Source organism: Poecilia reticulata, chromosome 12 (genome assembly GCF_904066995.2).
Source record: "Poecilia reticulata chromosome 12, P_reticulata-male-v2, whole genome shotgun sequence".
NCBI lineage: Eukaryota > Metazoa > Chordata > Actinopteri > Cyprinodontiformes > Poeciliidae > Poecilia > Poecilia reticulata.
Genome location: NC_088841.1, coordinates 14,067,401 through 14,082,407, shown reverse-complemented (window position 1 = coordinate 14,082,407; position 15,007 = coordinate 14,067,401). Strand labels below are relative to the sequence as shown.

Here is a 15,007-nt window from a genome sequence, read left to right as displayed (position 1 = left end):
TACGCAACTGCGCCCCCATCTGGCACAACTTGTGCAGACAAAAAAACGCAAGCGGAAGTTGTGCATTATTTAAAGTACCTAGAACTACAGACAGACTGAACTAGGAGTGTTCGGATTTTTTTTGTCTGTTCGTGAATAGTTTCGGTTTCCGTCCAACCTAGCGTCCAAGACTCCGAGGTTAGTTATCTAAAATTGGTATACTCTTGCTCTTAAACGAGAAAGTTAGCAGCTAGCAAGCTGGCGAGTAATTTAGAAACGAATTGCAGCAATAATCTACTTAATTTAGCTCTAAGGTTAACTACACGAAGCGTTGTTGCTCCTCGTGGCAAAATTAAGTCCTAAAAAGCTGCACGGTTTCTTCTTTAAAAACAATGGCACACACACACAACAGAAAGTAAACGAATAGAAATTATTTGCGAAAATAACAGCGCTAGAGCTCAGAAGAGAGTGACCAGTGTATACTCTTGAGAAATGTCTATATAGTTTTACGTCTACTGACGTCATTTTGGGTGTGACTGTAGATTGTACAAATACTACCCTCAAAGTTCAGGCTGTAAGGATTGACAGTGTTTTTGGTAAGTAGAAATCCTGTTCAGTTTCCTTAGAAGTGAGATCGTTACTGACGTAGAGACAATATTGAGCAATATCGTTGTAGTAGTGAGATCAGCGACGGTGTCCTTAGACAGTTGAACAGATGGTACATTTCTGGGCAGCACTAACAACAAGGTTGTGTTCGTTACAATTTCGCAAGGAAGCTGAACTTATTTTTGTGTGTAGATTTGCAGACTTTTTTTTTTTTTACCTTTGTTTAAAGATTGTGTGTATTTTTTCCCCCAGAGTTACTACTCATTGGTTTTTTTACTTAATGATTTATGCAGCAATTTTTGGCCAGCTGAGGTCGTTTAACTTTGTGTTTTAGAAATGAACCTTGACTTGACTATTCTTGCCAAATTTGCTGAGAAATCTAAAAGGCATGCAACAGTCATGACTTTAGATCTCTGCCCTTATGACTGGATTTCAAAGGTCATTTTCATATTGGCTCTTTTTTTACTGTATGAATTGTCTGACTGTCTGAAATTGAACATAAAATGTATTTTTCTGTCTCCGACTTTAAGAAAGAGACAGACTATAGTTAGTGATCCAAACTTAGAATCAGGGAATTTGTAATTGCTACCTTCAAAGTTAATGTTGATACACAAAGTAACCACAGCAGTATCTGCCAAACGCATCACACCTGGTTACTGTGTTTATTTGAAAAGTTTTGCATGAGTCAAGCAGGTTTTTCCTTTTCTTTCTTTGCTGTATTTGTTTTTAACGTTGGGTTAGTTTGGCTGTACTAGCTGAAACTCCAGTGTTGTGTCAGAGTTTCATGATGAAGAAATATCAGTCATTTCACCAGAACAGCTCTGGGAAAACTTCACAGAATCTCACCAGTTTAGACTTCCAGTTAAGCGTAATACCAGGCTTCAGGCCATAGATGGGTTTCTGCAGAGAGGTGATAAGAATTAACCCAGCCATGTAAGTCATAGCTTGGATGTGTAGAAAATCTCCTCAATAATGTCTAATTATTGTGACTTAAAGTATGTGCACAGTCTTGCCACTGAAAATTTCTAGCATTTTTATAAATTGTTTTTATTAATATAATTTGAAAATGCGTTCAGCCTCCTTGATTTCATCCTGGGAGAAGTGTTGTTAGATATGGAGTGATGGACAGATGTCATATGAAATATAAATTATTAATTTACTGTGTTGTCTCAAAGCTAAGAAATGTTTTCATGCATTCCAGCTGAAACCATCTGGAGTTTAAAAAAGGTTTACTGGTGTGGTGTTTTTGCGTGTGTGGTTTCTTTTTCTTTTTTTTTTAAATTGGTATTTCATTTCCCTCCATATTTCCCCACACAGAAGTTTTTCAGAGGATGTCCTGTCTGTGAGAAAATTGCTGATTTAATGGCTAGTTTCAGAGAAAACAGGATTTGGTTATGTTCAATTATAGACTCGGTCAGCAACATGTATACTGGCGTAAACCCGGGAAGAACAAATGTAGTTTTTCCGTTTATCAAAAATGGAGGGGGAGTCCTTCTAAACGAATTTAATCTAATTTCCACCAACTTTCAGTTATTCCCCTGTTTATCTGCTGTGGGAACAAAAACACATACATGCATTGGCTGTGAAGTATAAACATCAGTTATGGAAATCAAAAACATGCCCACTCTTTTACCTCAGTGGAATTTTATGAACTAAAATAAGTGATGTTGTGTTAAGAAATTGCTTCAGAATTTTCCAAAAGTAGGCAGAAAAATTTTTTTGTAAAATGAGTAATACCTTTGTCTTTATAGCCAATGTTAGCTTCAACACCTAATCATAAATCCTAGAAATCACTTTAGATTTAAAGTGGGGGAAAAAAAAAAGTTGTCACGTTCTTATTGTTGGTAATCAGATGGAAGGAAATGACTAAGTTTCCAAGCATTTCCAGACAGGGAAGCCCAAAAGGGTAGGGGGAAAATTCATGATTTTGTTTCTTGTAATTAGTGGGTTGACTGACAATGACTGACAGCATTTCCTCTCTTTCTCTTGCAAGTTCTTTTTTTTTTACGCAGTCGTTTACTTTTGGCTTTCCATGTGTAATGTACACCAATAACCAGATGAATTTCGACATTGTTTTAGTTGGTTGAGTCTAACAAAACCCATTAAAGAATGGATTTAATTGAAAAGTCTTAGTCGTTGACCAAAGACAACCTTCAACAAATATCAAGCAGGGTTAGAGACTTAAATTACAATCCTAAGAATGAACTCGCTTTACTTTAGTTTTGGTGCAACCACAAACAGCAACGTCTTCTAACGTAATACTTATATTCTAAAATCACTTACACAAAAAATGTGCTCAAAGTAGTATTGAGAAAATGTGTTTCTTTATAAATAAAACCTGCAGCGTCATCCTATCACGTAAATGTTAGTGACTCTTACTTAATCCACTAGATGGCAGTAAAGAGAAAACCAGACCACTTGCACCGTTAAACGTACACTGTGCATTTCTGGTGTTAGATTTCCCAAAAATCTGCAAACTGAACGTTTAGGAATAAAGATATTGAGAATTTGTGCAGCCTTCGTGCAGATTACTTGTACTGACAAGTAGATGGCAGTGCAGGCGTGGTTATGAGTAAAGGTTTGCATAATTATTGCAAGTAAGAATCTGAGCATTACAAAACCACTTTTGAAGTTCGCATAACATTATGGGAATTATTCATGTGCCATGCCAAAAATTTTGTAACGTGACTTTTAGGACTTTTTGTAAAGATCTCTGTTGCATCAGGATTCACGTTGTGTAAAGATCTTCTGGAGAAACCAGGTCAACAAGTTTTATTCCAAAAGTTGAAAAATCATGCTTACATGCATAGTCTTGTCTTGTGGATTTCTTTCATTGAAAAAGTTAGTTTGGAAAAAACAAATGCATAAATGGGACTAAGAAAAAAGCATGCAGTCATGTTTTCTTTCTGCTCTTAAACCTGCACAGCATACTATAATGCAATAGATGTTTTTGAATATAATTTGAAAGAGCTGCACCTGGCCACATCTGTTTGCAGTGAAACAGAGACGCATGTTTATGATGGTTTTTGCATGGTGGCTCAGTAGTAAAATGCAGTAATCTGGAATCTGCTAGTTGGTTTTTCCCTCTGTAACCATCTGTTCTGCCTTGATGGACCCAATAACACAATTAGGAGACAACGTAAGATCAGAAAGTTCAACTGCACCAGAACCAAGACATTCACTTTAAAACCAGAAGAAAGAGTTTCTGATAACATTAATTAATTGATTGTTTTTCATTTTTTAAAGTTGGACAACACATAAACTATTTGACTACCATTTTGTATTGGTATCAACACATCCCATGTCTCACGCAAGCAAAACATTTCACTGGAATTTTATGTGCATACCTGTAGAAGGAGATGATGGCTGGTTTTCAAATTTTATACAAAATAAAGTTGAAAAAGAATGGTGAGCATTTGTATTTTAATTTCCTTCAGTTAGTATTTTATAGAGTGAAGTTTTGTAGGAAACTCAGTGAAACCTGGTGGTGGTGGTGTCTTGATGTAGGGAAAATTTTCTTTAGCACAAACAGGGAAGCTAATCAGTTGATTGTGACAAGCCTGACTTTGGTGTTGGTCTGTAAAATCCCAATGAAATCCACTGCAGGTTGTGGTTGTTAGTTGAGAAATGTGGGAACATTTCGACGGTTTGTATATATTTGCAAGCCAAAGCGCACATTGGGAGTGTTGACCTCTGTTTTCTGCTGCTTTCCTTCCACAGTTCGGTGAATCATCAGTTTCATGGAGAACGATGGCTCGCATCTCTTTGGACTCTCAAAACTCTTTACCAGGAATTCCTTTGAGTGTGCTGTCTGTGCCCATGGAGAATAAGTACAAATGTCAGCAGTGTCTCCAGGTCCTGAGGAAACCTGTCCAGGCTCAGTGTGGCCACCGCTTCTGTGTGCACTGCTTCAAGCTGCTCACCAGGTAGACCGAAGGTCTTTAGACCACCCACCAGTTTGTGACGTGTGACCTCCTCCTCCCCCAACACTCTGCCGGCTTAATGCTTCCCCTTCTTAGTGGATATGCCTCAGCGCCGTTCCATGTTCTTGTCTCTGCTCCAGTCTGGATTTGCTTTTTTGCACCCAGCGTCGTTTTCTTAATACCGACTCATTTCTCACATGGTTGGACTAAATCTGATGAATCACGAGGATCTGGTCATGCTGACACATTTCAGCTTTGCTGACTCATTCCAAGGTGTTTCTTTTTTCTCTTTTTTTCTACCCATTTCTTTCCTTCTCACCCATTCAACAGTTGTTTCTAAACACATCAGCGCTGATTATAATACTCTGCTTCGTCATGTTATGTTTAATGATCCACAGCGGCGTCATTGAACATAAAGACGAGATGAAATGTCGCTGAATATTACTCTCAACTTTACCACACATAGCATTGCTAATTAATTAAACTATGACTCATTGGTGTAATCCTGGAAGCTAATATCTGCTAAAAAACCTTGTGAGATTTTAGTTCTGCAATGCTTCTGGTGTCAAGGTGCAATGGTGTGGCAAGTTGATCACATGACTTCCCCTTATGAACTGATGTGTGTCCAGGTTCCAGGTTGTCTGAATGTGGCTGATGTTTGGTTTTTAGCTTCAAAAACCAAATGCATTCATTGTTCTTCTGCTCTACGTCCCTTCTATATCACCTCTGTTGATCTACTTGAACTGTAATCCGTGTTGGTCAGGAGCTGATGGGGGAGCAGGTCTTAGTTGCTGTTTAAACAGGCAAAATCACAATCCCTTTGTTTTTTATTAGCGCTGGTCCAAAGCCTTGTGAAGCCTGCCGCCAAGAGGAGATCTATGAGGAGCCCATGTCCATCCTGAACAGTAACGAGGTGAGTTTCCAGAGAGGAGTAAGACAACTGTACGAGTGCCTTCCATCACGCGTTATGCTGTTCCAGCCACGTATTTTAATTGATTTTATTGATGGATCAAAACACAAGTAGCCCATTATGTGAGATGGCCACAAAAAGACGCACAGTTTTCAGAAAAGGTCTTAAAGCTGTGGATAACTTTTGTATTCCACCCCCTTTTTACTTTGATACCCCTAAGATCCAGTGCAGCTAACTGCCTGCCTGAGCACAGTAGCTCTGAATGCTAATAAATGCTGTACTTTCAGATTTCTGGTTGTAAAACAATTGAAAAAAGATGTTTCATTTTCCTTCTGCTTGTATTATTTTGTATTGCAACTGCAATGCACTTCATGTCAATACATGAAGTGCATTGCAGTTTGTTTTTGTAACATGAAGAAAGGGTGGTGAATACTTTTGTGTGCTACTCATTTAAGCTAAAGGTGAATGTTTGACCACACAGTCTGAAGGGAGTTTCCACAACCACACAATGAAGTGCACTGTGTGTTCTTGTCGGTATAATGATTGTCTTTATGTCCACTGAATGCTTTGTTGTCGCCCCTCTTCCTGTCCGCCAGGCGTTTCCAGACAACGCAGCCGGTCGAGAAATAGCGAGTCTGCCTGCCAGGTGTTTGAACCAGGGCTGCAGCTGGACTGGATCTATAAAAGAGTACGAGGTGAGGTGCTACACTGAACCGCTCTGGTCTCCCTTTGACCTCATGTTAAGCCTCATGTTGTGCTAAGGGGTCAGGTTACCCCAGGTTAGCTAGTGGTCTATTCATGTCACTGTGACCTGTACTAGCTATCCTTGGCGCGTGCTTTCCTCAATAAGCTCTCTATGACCTCCATCTCATGCATGCTGCTTCAGTTCATGCTGTGCAGAAACAGGAAGTGAAACTAAACATGCAGGCTGGAAAGTCCCTCATTCACAAACAACTCATTGGAAAGTACCAGAAGGCCATTTGATATAAGGGAGGAGAGACAGACCATGGAGGAGGATTAAATGACTGTAAATCTGCCCTATATAGGCAGACTATCGAGAACTAAGATTAAGATTTGATGGGAAGAGTTAGAAAAATCCCAGTAAATGATGTAAACAGTAATTTAGGTTGCTGATTACCAACTTGTCAGCAGCTTGTTTGTGGTGTAAATATCTCTGCCAGGATGTAGTTAGTGGGTTGGGTTACGAAAGAGATCCTAGATGGACGTCATATTTATATAAGGGGAGTTTACCAGACCCCGCTGTCACATTGAACTCTTAATTCCTGACGATACAGGGGAGATGAGCTGCTAAGTTTTAAGATGCTGTGTTGGGAGGATGTATAGTCGGTCCCAACATTTGCATGCTGTGCAAAATAAAATGTGAGCGTGTCGGTGAGACGTCCTCTCAGAAGAAGCATAGGCAGATCGAAATATGCCGTTGGTCGGTTGGTTGTTGTTGGAAATTATTGCTAGGTGCAACACCCAAATATGTGTCAATAACAGCCGCTTAGTCATCGTCGGCTCTCCCAGCTTCTTTCTACACCCGGCCGAGAAGGCGGTGCCGCTTTGGAAAAAGATGCTAATTGTGGCTAACCCGTTCTGTGAGCAGCGAAGTGCGGGCAGATTTCTCACCATACACCAGTTCAAGATGACTCATTTTCACTTTGGTTTTTGGATTTATGGGTTGTGAGTTTTAAAATGACTATTCAGATCGAAAAACATGCAACATACCTGACTGTTTTGCTGAGCAGCTCACGCGTGGCTGTCCCCATTCATTAGGAGAAAGTACTTCCTGATTAAGCACTTCCTCCAAACAAGCTCTGCCCCTTCCTTTGTCGCAGGTTTTAAGTGTAGTAATGCCGCCAAATGCCTCGCAGATTTGAATTATTTAAAAAACAAAACAAATTTGTTTCTGTGTTTCCGTTTCCCTTTTTATATTTCCTCACTTCTCATGTTTGTATTTACATAATCCAGTTACTTCCTGACTTCTTTATAACTTTTGTTAAGTGAGTTTTTTTGAAAATGCCTTTATATAGTTTCATGTTACACATGAAACTATATTAGCATTTTTTTCATATATAAATCGCTCTTTTCTTTTTTCTGTTTTACTTTTGAATTCTCAAGAAAAGAAAAACGTCTGCTTAAAAGAAGCAACAGAAAAACAGGTTTTTAATCTTGTTTGAAATACCAATACACCCTGTACCACACCTTCTACGTTAAGAGCATAATTTGTTTTAATGCATTTTCAGTGGCTTATAAAAGATAAAAGTCTTCCCTTTTTAATTTTTAAATCTTATGAGGTTTAGTTGCTGTAAATTGGACAAACTTGCCACAATACTCGTCTGGCAGTCGTGAACCGAAAGATAATGAAACACATGGCAGACATATTTACCTTGCGTGAGAACTGCTTACAACATCTAATCATCGTTTTCTACGTCGTCAGGCGCAACATGAAGGCCGCTGTGAAAATGAACGGGTGCAGTGCGAGGCCTGCCAGGCCTCCATCGTCCTCAAGGACAAGGACAGACACAACGAGAGGGAATGCGAGGCGAGAACGCTCAACTGCAAATACTGCAAAGTTGCTTTCAACTTTAAAGACATTAAGGTGAGAAATGTGTGGAGTTTTCTGTTATTGTGTTTGCAAAAAAAAAAAACGTGAGCATGGATGATGACGTTCTGATTTATGAAAACAATTTCAGGCCCACGATGAGATCTGTCTCAAGTTTCCCTTACAATGTAAAGACTGTGGCAAGAAGAAGATCCCCAGAGAAAAGGTTAGAGCTGTTCTGCTTATTTTTATGTTCAAGTTTTTTTGTTTTTCGGAAGGAGATTATAAATTAGTAATAAACCACTCAGCCCATATCATGAGTGTATGCAAATGTCTGAAAGGAATATCATATCTAAGCATATGATCTTAATAGAAATTAACATGCACAGCACTATTTACCAATGTCTACAAATTGAAAATGGAAATTTTAGCAGAATTAAGAGACACTTAGGTTTCTGAATAGTGAAACTTATTCATTTCAAACTGATAATTCCCCCTTTTGACCTGTTAGTTTCCTTCTGACTGAGTATCGTGTGGTTTGCTTTTACTTTTATTCCTGAGTTGACTCCACGCTAACTCTTCATTTTCCCTTTTGCCTGCTCTCTCTTCAGTTCAGTGACCACATCAAATCCTGTGTAAAGTCCAAGAGCGCCTGTCCATTCAGCGAAGTGGGCTGTAAAACTGTGGTACGTGCAACAAACTACTCTGTTATGTTAAGCTTTAACATCAAATGCTGTCGTAGCTTAATGCAACTGAAGAAAAGGCTTGGAAGCTTAATAAAATATTAGAAGAAAATGCAAATAAACAAATATTTCAATTCCTTTTTTAAATTCAATAACTGCATTCCTTTTGCGAATCCTTGATCATTTGTAGCAAACAGTGCATCTGCAGCTAAAAAATACTTCTAACATCAGTATGTGAAAAATGTATTATAATTGCGAAATGTATTTATTGTTAGTACAGTTTTGGCTTAATTAATGCTCTGAGGGTTTTGTTCTTTCAGTAAATGTCAGGTTTTTCCAGTCTGTCTACTTCAGTTGGCAATTATTCGATTACTAATTAAATTGACAATTATTTCAGTAATCGATTAATCTGATTAATAAGCAGACACAGCAGCAATTATATTTTCTCACATCCAAACATGACTAATGAGTTCACATAAAACGCTCCAATGAATATTTATAGTAGTTCTGTCTGTTTACATGCGCTTCACAACAGATTAGTTGGAAGTGTGTGTGCAGTGCAGAAGAAGTTTTTTCCAAAGTTCAACCACATTTATGTAATACCTCAGGGAGTCTTGAGACTCTTCTCATACCTGCTGTCAAAGTCTGGAATGTTTTACATCAAAATCCATGAGAACAATTTGTTTGTTTTTTTTTACATCTCTGTTCACTAAATCATTTAAAACTGTCCCTTACGGGCGTGGTGCGGCGCTGGCTCATGGCGAAGGCATGGAGGGTGAAGCGACCATCACCTGATGACCTTTGCCTCATTGTATGGGCATGAAACATGATTTGCTGATGTTGTAGAAATTAATTAAGTTTGTTGTTCTTCTTGACAGAGTTTTAAAAGTATTTTCTGTCTGCTGAAACAAATCTTAATCCTCTTTCTTCTTCTTCTTCTTCCTTAGATAGAGAACGGGAAGCTGAGCGACCATGAACACAACAGCACCATGGAGCACCTACGCCTGCTGCTGCCGATGGTGCTGACGATGACCCATCTGACCCATCCACGAAGCGAGGCCCTGGGATCCGGGGAGCTGCAGGAGGACTCGGGTCTGGGTCTGTACAGAGCTCCTGAGGAGGGAGACGGCGCTGCAGCCGCCGCACAGCCTATAGACCTGGAGAAAAAAGTGAGCCTCTCTTCCAAGCTTTATGGCTTCTTCTAATAGACGCAAATGAAGGCAGACGGTTACATTTACCAAACAGAAAGTGCATTAAATCAAGTTATACACTTCCTATTTTAGGGAAGTTGTAGATTTTTTTTTTTTGTTAAATGTCAAAGAATGCTGCAGAGATTTATTTTGATTTTCTTCAATCTGAAAAGTTTACATTCATATCTTTTATTTGGTGGAATTGCCCTTTAGATCACAGGTATCTTTTCATAAGCTGTAGCTAAAATCGAATTTTATCCCATTCACTCTAAAATATGGACTTGTTCTTAAGACTTTTTGAAACTAATTTGGTTCTTTGCTGAGGGTCACAGTCTTGCAAACTTGTCATTTTCTCAGAATGCGACAATAAAAAAATATTTTTAAAATGGTAATCCTCTTTGACTTAGAAGAAGTTAAGTTTGATTTAAAGTCAGTCATTAATATCAATATCTGTTTTCAACTGTATTTACAGGGATTACTTAATGACCGTTGCTGTTTTCCCGACAGGTAATTGCTTTAGAAAACATTGTGTGTGTCCTGAACCGAGAAGTGGAGCGCAGTTCGCTCACCCTGGAGGCTTTCGCCCACCAGCATCGACTCGACCAGGAGAAAATCGAAAACCTGTCGAACAGAGTGCGGCAGCTAGAGCGAACAGTGACCATGAGAGACCTGCAGCTGTCGGAGACCGAGCAGCTGGTGCGCGAGCTCCAGAACTGCACCTACGACGGGATATTCGTCTGGAAAATCACAGACTTCTCCCGGCGCAGGCAGGAGGCCGTGGCCGGCCGAACGCCTGCCATGTTCTCACCCGGTAAGACGAGAGGCGGGATCGCTGGGATTTGGCTCTGACCTCATAGAAAGATTTTTGTGATTGTGGAAAAAACAAAAAGAGCATGTGGTTGGTGTGTTATTTTTATTGGCTTGCAAGACTGGGGAGATTCCACATCTCTGTGATGATGTTTATTTTCAGGGAGGGAACCAAACCGAGTCTGATGACACTTCAGGATTTTGACTTTTGTTCTAATTCCTTTTTTTCTCTCTCTCTTTGCAGCATTTTACTCCAGCAAATACGGCTACAAAATGTGTCTCAGGCTATATTTGAACGGCGACGGGACCGGACGGGGGACGCACCTCTCCCTGTTCTTTGTGGTCATGAAGGGAAAGTGCGACGCTCTGCTAAAGTGGCCCTTCAGTCAAAAGGTACTGTAGATTAAGAATAATTTTTCCCATCTGTGTTGATTGTCCTCCTTGTGAAAACAGAAGCTGATTTCCTCCTCCTCCTTCCTTTCCTCCACCCAGGTGACTCTGATGCTCCTGGATCAGAACAACAGGGAGCACATCATCGATGCTTTCCGACCCGACATCTCCTCCACCTCCTTCCAGCGGCCGATCAGCGAGATGAACATCGCCAGCGGCTGCCCGCTCTTCTGTCCACTGGCTAAGCTGGCCGGCAAGAGCCCATATCTGAGAGATGATACGATATTTATCAAAGCGATCGTAGACCTCACAGGCTTGTGATGTGCACTGTGGAAGATGCACTGAAATATTCCTAAGAAAATATTAGCCTCTCTCGCTCCAGATATATATATATATATATATACAAATATTTATACACGGTAATATATGAATAATAATGGTTGATAAACAATAATAATACAATACTTATTTATATATATAGTTTATTATAATACAAGTCAGACGATATGCAACTGACTGCATCATATCATAAAATATCTTTTATATGTTATAAAATTATAGTCATAATAGTGCTTTTATTGCAAATTAATGCATAGCTTTCAAACGATCTGTGAGAAGAGTTGAACTTTTCTCTAGAATAAAAATAGTAAGATAAATCAAAATTGTCCAAATTATAAAACTTAACATTACTTTTAACCTGCTTAGTAGCAATAGTATAGCAGCTCAAAACATAACAGGGGGCTTTGCACGCTCACGTTAAGAAAAATGCCTAATGTACAATTTTTGGTGCAAGTTGTTGCTGGGATGTTTGTGATGATGCAGTTAGCATGCCTGGGTGGGTTTCTCTACCCGGTCGGAAAAAATGAGTATAACGAATGGTGGCTTGAAATCTTTTGATTTATTGTAATTATTTATGTATAGTTTGTTAACCATGTTTTTTGATTTAGTTTTAATTCATTAAAAATAAAAAAAATGGATAATTAACAGCCTCGAAGCGGAAACGGTAAAATATCTTTCGATAACGAACATTTTGTTATTGCAATGTAATATAACTAAAAAGTGTAACATTATACAAAAAAAAAAAAGTTAAATATCTACTTAAAGAAACCATAAAACTTGGATTATATAGTAGTTGGCGCTTCATTGAGGAGTCATAGCTTTCAGATAGAAATGATTCCTGTGGTTTAAAGGGGTATTTTAAGGAAAAATACTATCAGAATACCTCAGGATGTAAGTTGAGTTGTGCAACTTCATTTGTCAAAATGGTTTTTGTTTTAAGTAAAAAAAATAGCCTTAAGGCTGAAATGTTTGTTAAACCACTGCAGGAGATTTACCAGCAGCTGTTAAACTGTGACTTATAGTTGCTCTAATTTTTTTACTTCATTGAACTCAATCTATGGAAATGTAATGTACACCAGTTGGTTTATTATACACTTAAAAAATGTTGGTAATATTTATTTATTTTGGTCTCAGTAAATCTTTGACTCATACATTTGCCTTGTGACAAATATTTCAACAAATGTGAAATAAACATGCGTATTAAAATCAATATTACTGCTCTATAAAAAAAAAAACCTTATCACCAAGACAACATAACCTAGTCAATATAATCAATTAGTCAAATACTGTATCCAGGTTACTTGCTGTAATCAATATGTTAAATAGTTTCTCACTTCAGTGTTGCACTTGGAGAGAGCTTTATTGATTATTGCTGTTTTAAATGTCTAACATCACTAAACACTTACATCCGTTTAATATAGCAGTATATAATAGCTAGCCTAACTAAACACATTGAGCCATTTTAGTTTCTATAACTTTCTGCATTGATGGCAGATTTATTTTATTTAATAATACTGCTTCAATAAAGACTTTAAACCATTATGTTCTCATACTGACTGAATGACTTTTATATGTAAAGATCTTCCTTTACTTGTAGTTTAGTTGTCATTTAACAATGATGCTTTTGTTGTAAATTAAGTCATACCGAGCTTTACATCACGCTAATCGTATATCGCGGTTAGCGTGACGCACGGTTAGCATCACGCTAACCGCGCAGAGTCAGAATAAGAGTCTGGATTCAGCAAGCAGGAGGTGATAATCATCCTGAGAGCGGTTTCTGTTACAGTTTTTATTTGAGTGGTATCGGTTTTTTGCTTGTCACGCCGCTCCTGTAGCTCCGTCAAACGGTGTTTTTGTGTTTACAGTGTAACCTCAAATGTTGCGTCAGATGTGGAACGTGATGTACCGTTCTGTTGCTTGCAGCTGCAGAAACGCATGTTATGAAAGTCCTGCCTACGTTTCCCACAATTGCTGCAACTTAACTTCGAGGTGTTTGTTTAAAATTTAAATAATAAAAAAAGTTGTCAAACTGTATGGATTATTGCATTTAGACCATCTCAAAACTTAATGTTTGACAATTTGGAGTCTTTCAGCCCTTTTAATACCAGTTTAAATATTGGCATCATGTAATCAAAGTGGTATATTTGATCTGAATATTAAATCAAATGCTACATAAAAAAGTGAATCAAAGTCAATATTTTGCCTCATCTTTCACATATCTAAGAAAAAAAAGCAAGTCCAGCAATAATCTGAAACTGTCATTTAAATTGTTAAAATCCTTGAAATTGTTTGAGATTTACGCAGAAAAAAACCAACCTGAACTCTGGAGGGTAAAATTAAATGTCAAAATAGACCTGTTACAAAAACAATGTGCCATGTGCACAAACACATCAAGAGGAAAACATTTAACCAAATAGACAAAAACATCCATAATGCTCCCTGAAAGTTGAGCTCCAAATTGAATTCCCCCACCACCCAGATTTTAGTCAGTCGGGACTTTTATGAACTGCGTCTGTAGATCTACTGAACACTTGGTTAAAAATCTGCTTTGAACTTCCAGAAAATGTGACCGTCTGTGTTTTGGATTTTGATTCACTAAACAAAAATGATTCAGCGAGCGCATCTTGTTTTCAGTGTTGCTCTGTAAGATATTTGTTGAACTTTTTAAAACTGAAAGCCCCGTTGAGGTGTTGGTGTTTGAAGTGGAGATGAACTGATGCAGGCGTGAAAAGGTGAACTCTGTTCGCACGCCGTCTGTGGTAAAGGTTGCTTCTGTTTTTGTGGGTTTGTGAGAGGAGGTGATATCTAAAATATATATATATTTTTTTATTATATGAGATACTAAAGTTACATACACATAATGGAGATTATTACCATAAAGTTGGGTGCATTTTAACTTTTTTTAAACAGAATCACCTGCACATGTTTTGAATTCATTTTCAAAATAAAAGTAAAGAGCTACTTCAAAATACGTTGATTTCTTAACAACTTCTGCTCAAACAGAAAATCTTAAATCAACATAAAAATACTTTTTGTTAAAAGTTGAAGGGTGTCTAGAATGTCCTTCACGTCTGTTGAAAATGTATGGACGACCAAAAACCATATTCATTTAAATGAGCGCTGGCATTTCAAATAAAAGTGAAGCATCCATAAGTTATACTAGCAGCTGGATGATGTCTGATCATTTCTCAAAATGTTAAGTTTTTAAAACTCCAAAATTAGATTCAAATTAATGGCACTACTGTTTGGTGTTCCTATAACAACGTCCCTAAAACGTAACGTTTGATCTCCACCGCTCTCTGACCGTCGTATTTGTCTGATTTTAGGTACAACACACTAATTATCTCCAGATGTCTTAAATCCAACGCCTCAGGGGGAACACGGAATGAACATATTTCTCTAATGTGTATCTGCATTACTCACTGCACATATACTCGTACATGTGATATGAGTATATGTGGTTGTAAATGCAGATACCTCCTTGATCTATGATGGCTATCTGCTGCAGGAAATGCGTCATGGTCTGGGTTTGAAGAGAAACAACATTCCTGCTCAATGTAAAGCATTTAATGCAATGTAAAATGTTCGAACAACACGTTAAAAATATCTGATTTTCTATCATTTCAAAAAGA

General features: G+C 38.1%; 1 protein-coding gene across 3 annotated transcripts; it reads left to right on the top strand.

Moving 5' to 3' along the window:
• Positions 1–21: 21 nt before the first annotated feature.
• traf2b (Tnf receptor-associated factor 2b) lies at positions 22–13,409 on the top strand. 3 transcript variants are annotated; one of them, XM_008424328.3, is made up of 11 exons: positions 22–177; positions 4,306–4,511; positions 5,343–5,421; positions 6,015–6,113; positions 7,862–8,023; positions 8,118–8,192; positions 8,578–8,652; positions 9,597–9,818; positions 10,347–10,650; positions 10,891–11,039; positions 11,139–13,409. In XM_008424328.3, the coding sequence occupies exons 2-11, from the start codon at positions 4,336–4,338 to the stop codon at positions 11,355–11,357; spliced, it is 1,560 nt and encodes a 519-aa protein (XP_008422550.1). In that variant the 5' UTR covers positions 22–177; positions 4,306–4,335; the 3' UTR covers positions 11,358–13,409. The 3 variants fall into 3 exon arrangements, with proteins under 3 accessions (XP_008422550.1, XP_008422552.1, XP_008422553.1); XM_008424330.3 differs by lacking the exon at positions 22–177 and adding an exon at positions 251–575; XM_008424331.2 differs by lacking the exons at positions 22–177; positions 4,306–4,511 and adding an exon at positions 4,521–4,781.
• The last annotated feature ends 1,598 nt before the right edge of the window (positions 13,410–15,007 follow it).

What these genes read in the sequence shown, in the direction of transcription:
- traf2b (XM_008424328.3), top strand. Translation starts at nt 4,336, where the DNA reads ATGGCTCGCATCTCTTTGGACTCTCAAAACTCTTTACCAGGAATTCCT. An exon ending in AAGTGGGCTGTAAAACTGTG is followed by an intron (nt 8,653 to 9,596) that starts GTACGTGCAACA and finishes CTTCTTCCTTAG; the next exon opens with ATAGAGAACGGGAAGCTGAG. An exon ending in AGTGGCCCTTCAGTCAAAAG is followed by an intron (nt 11,040 to 11,138) that starts GTACTGTAGATT and finishes TCCTCCACCCAG; the next exon opens with GTGACTCTGATGCTCCTGGA.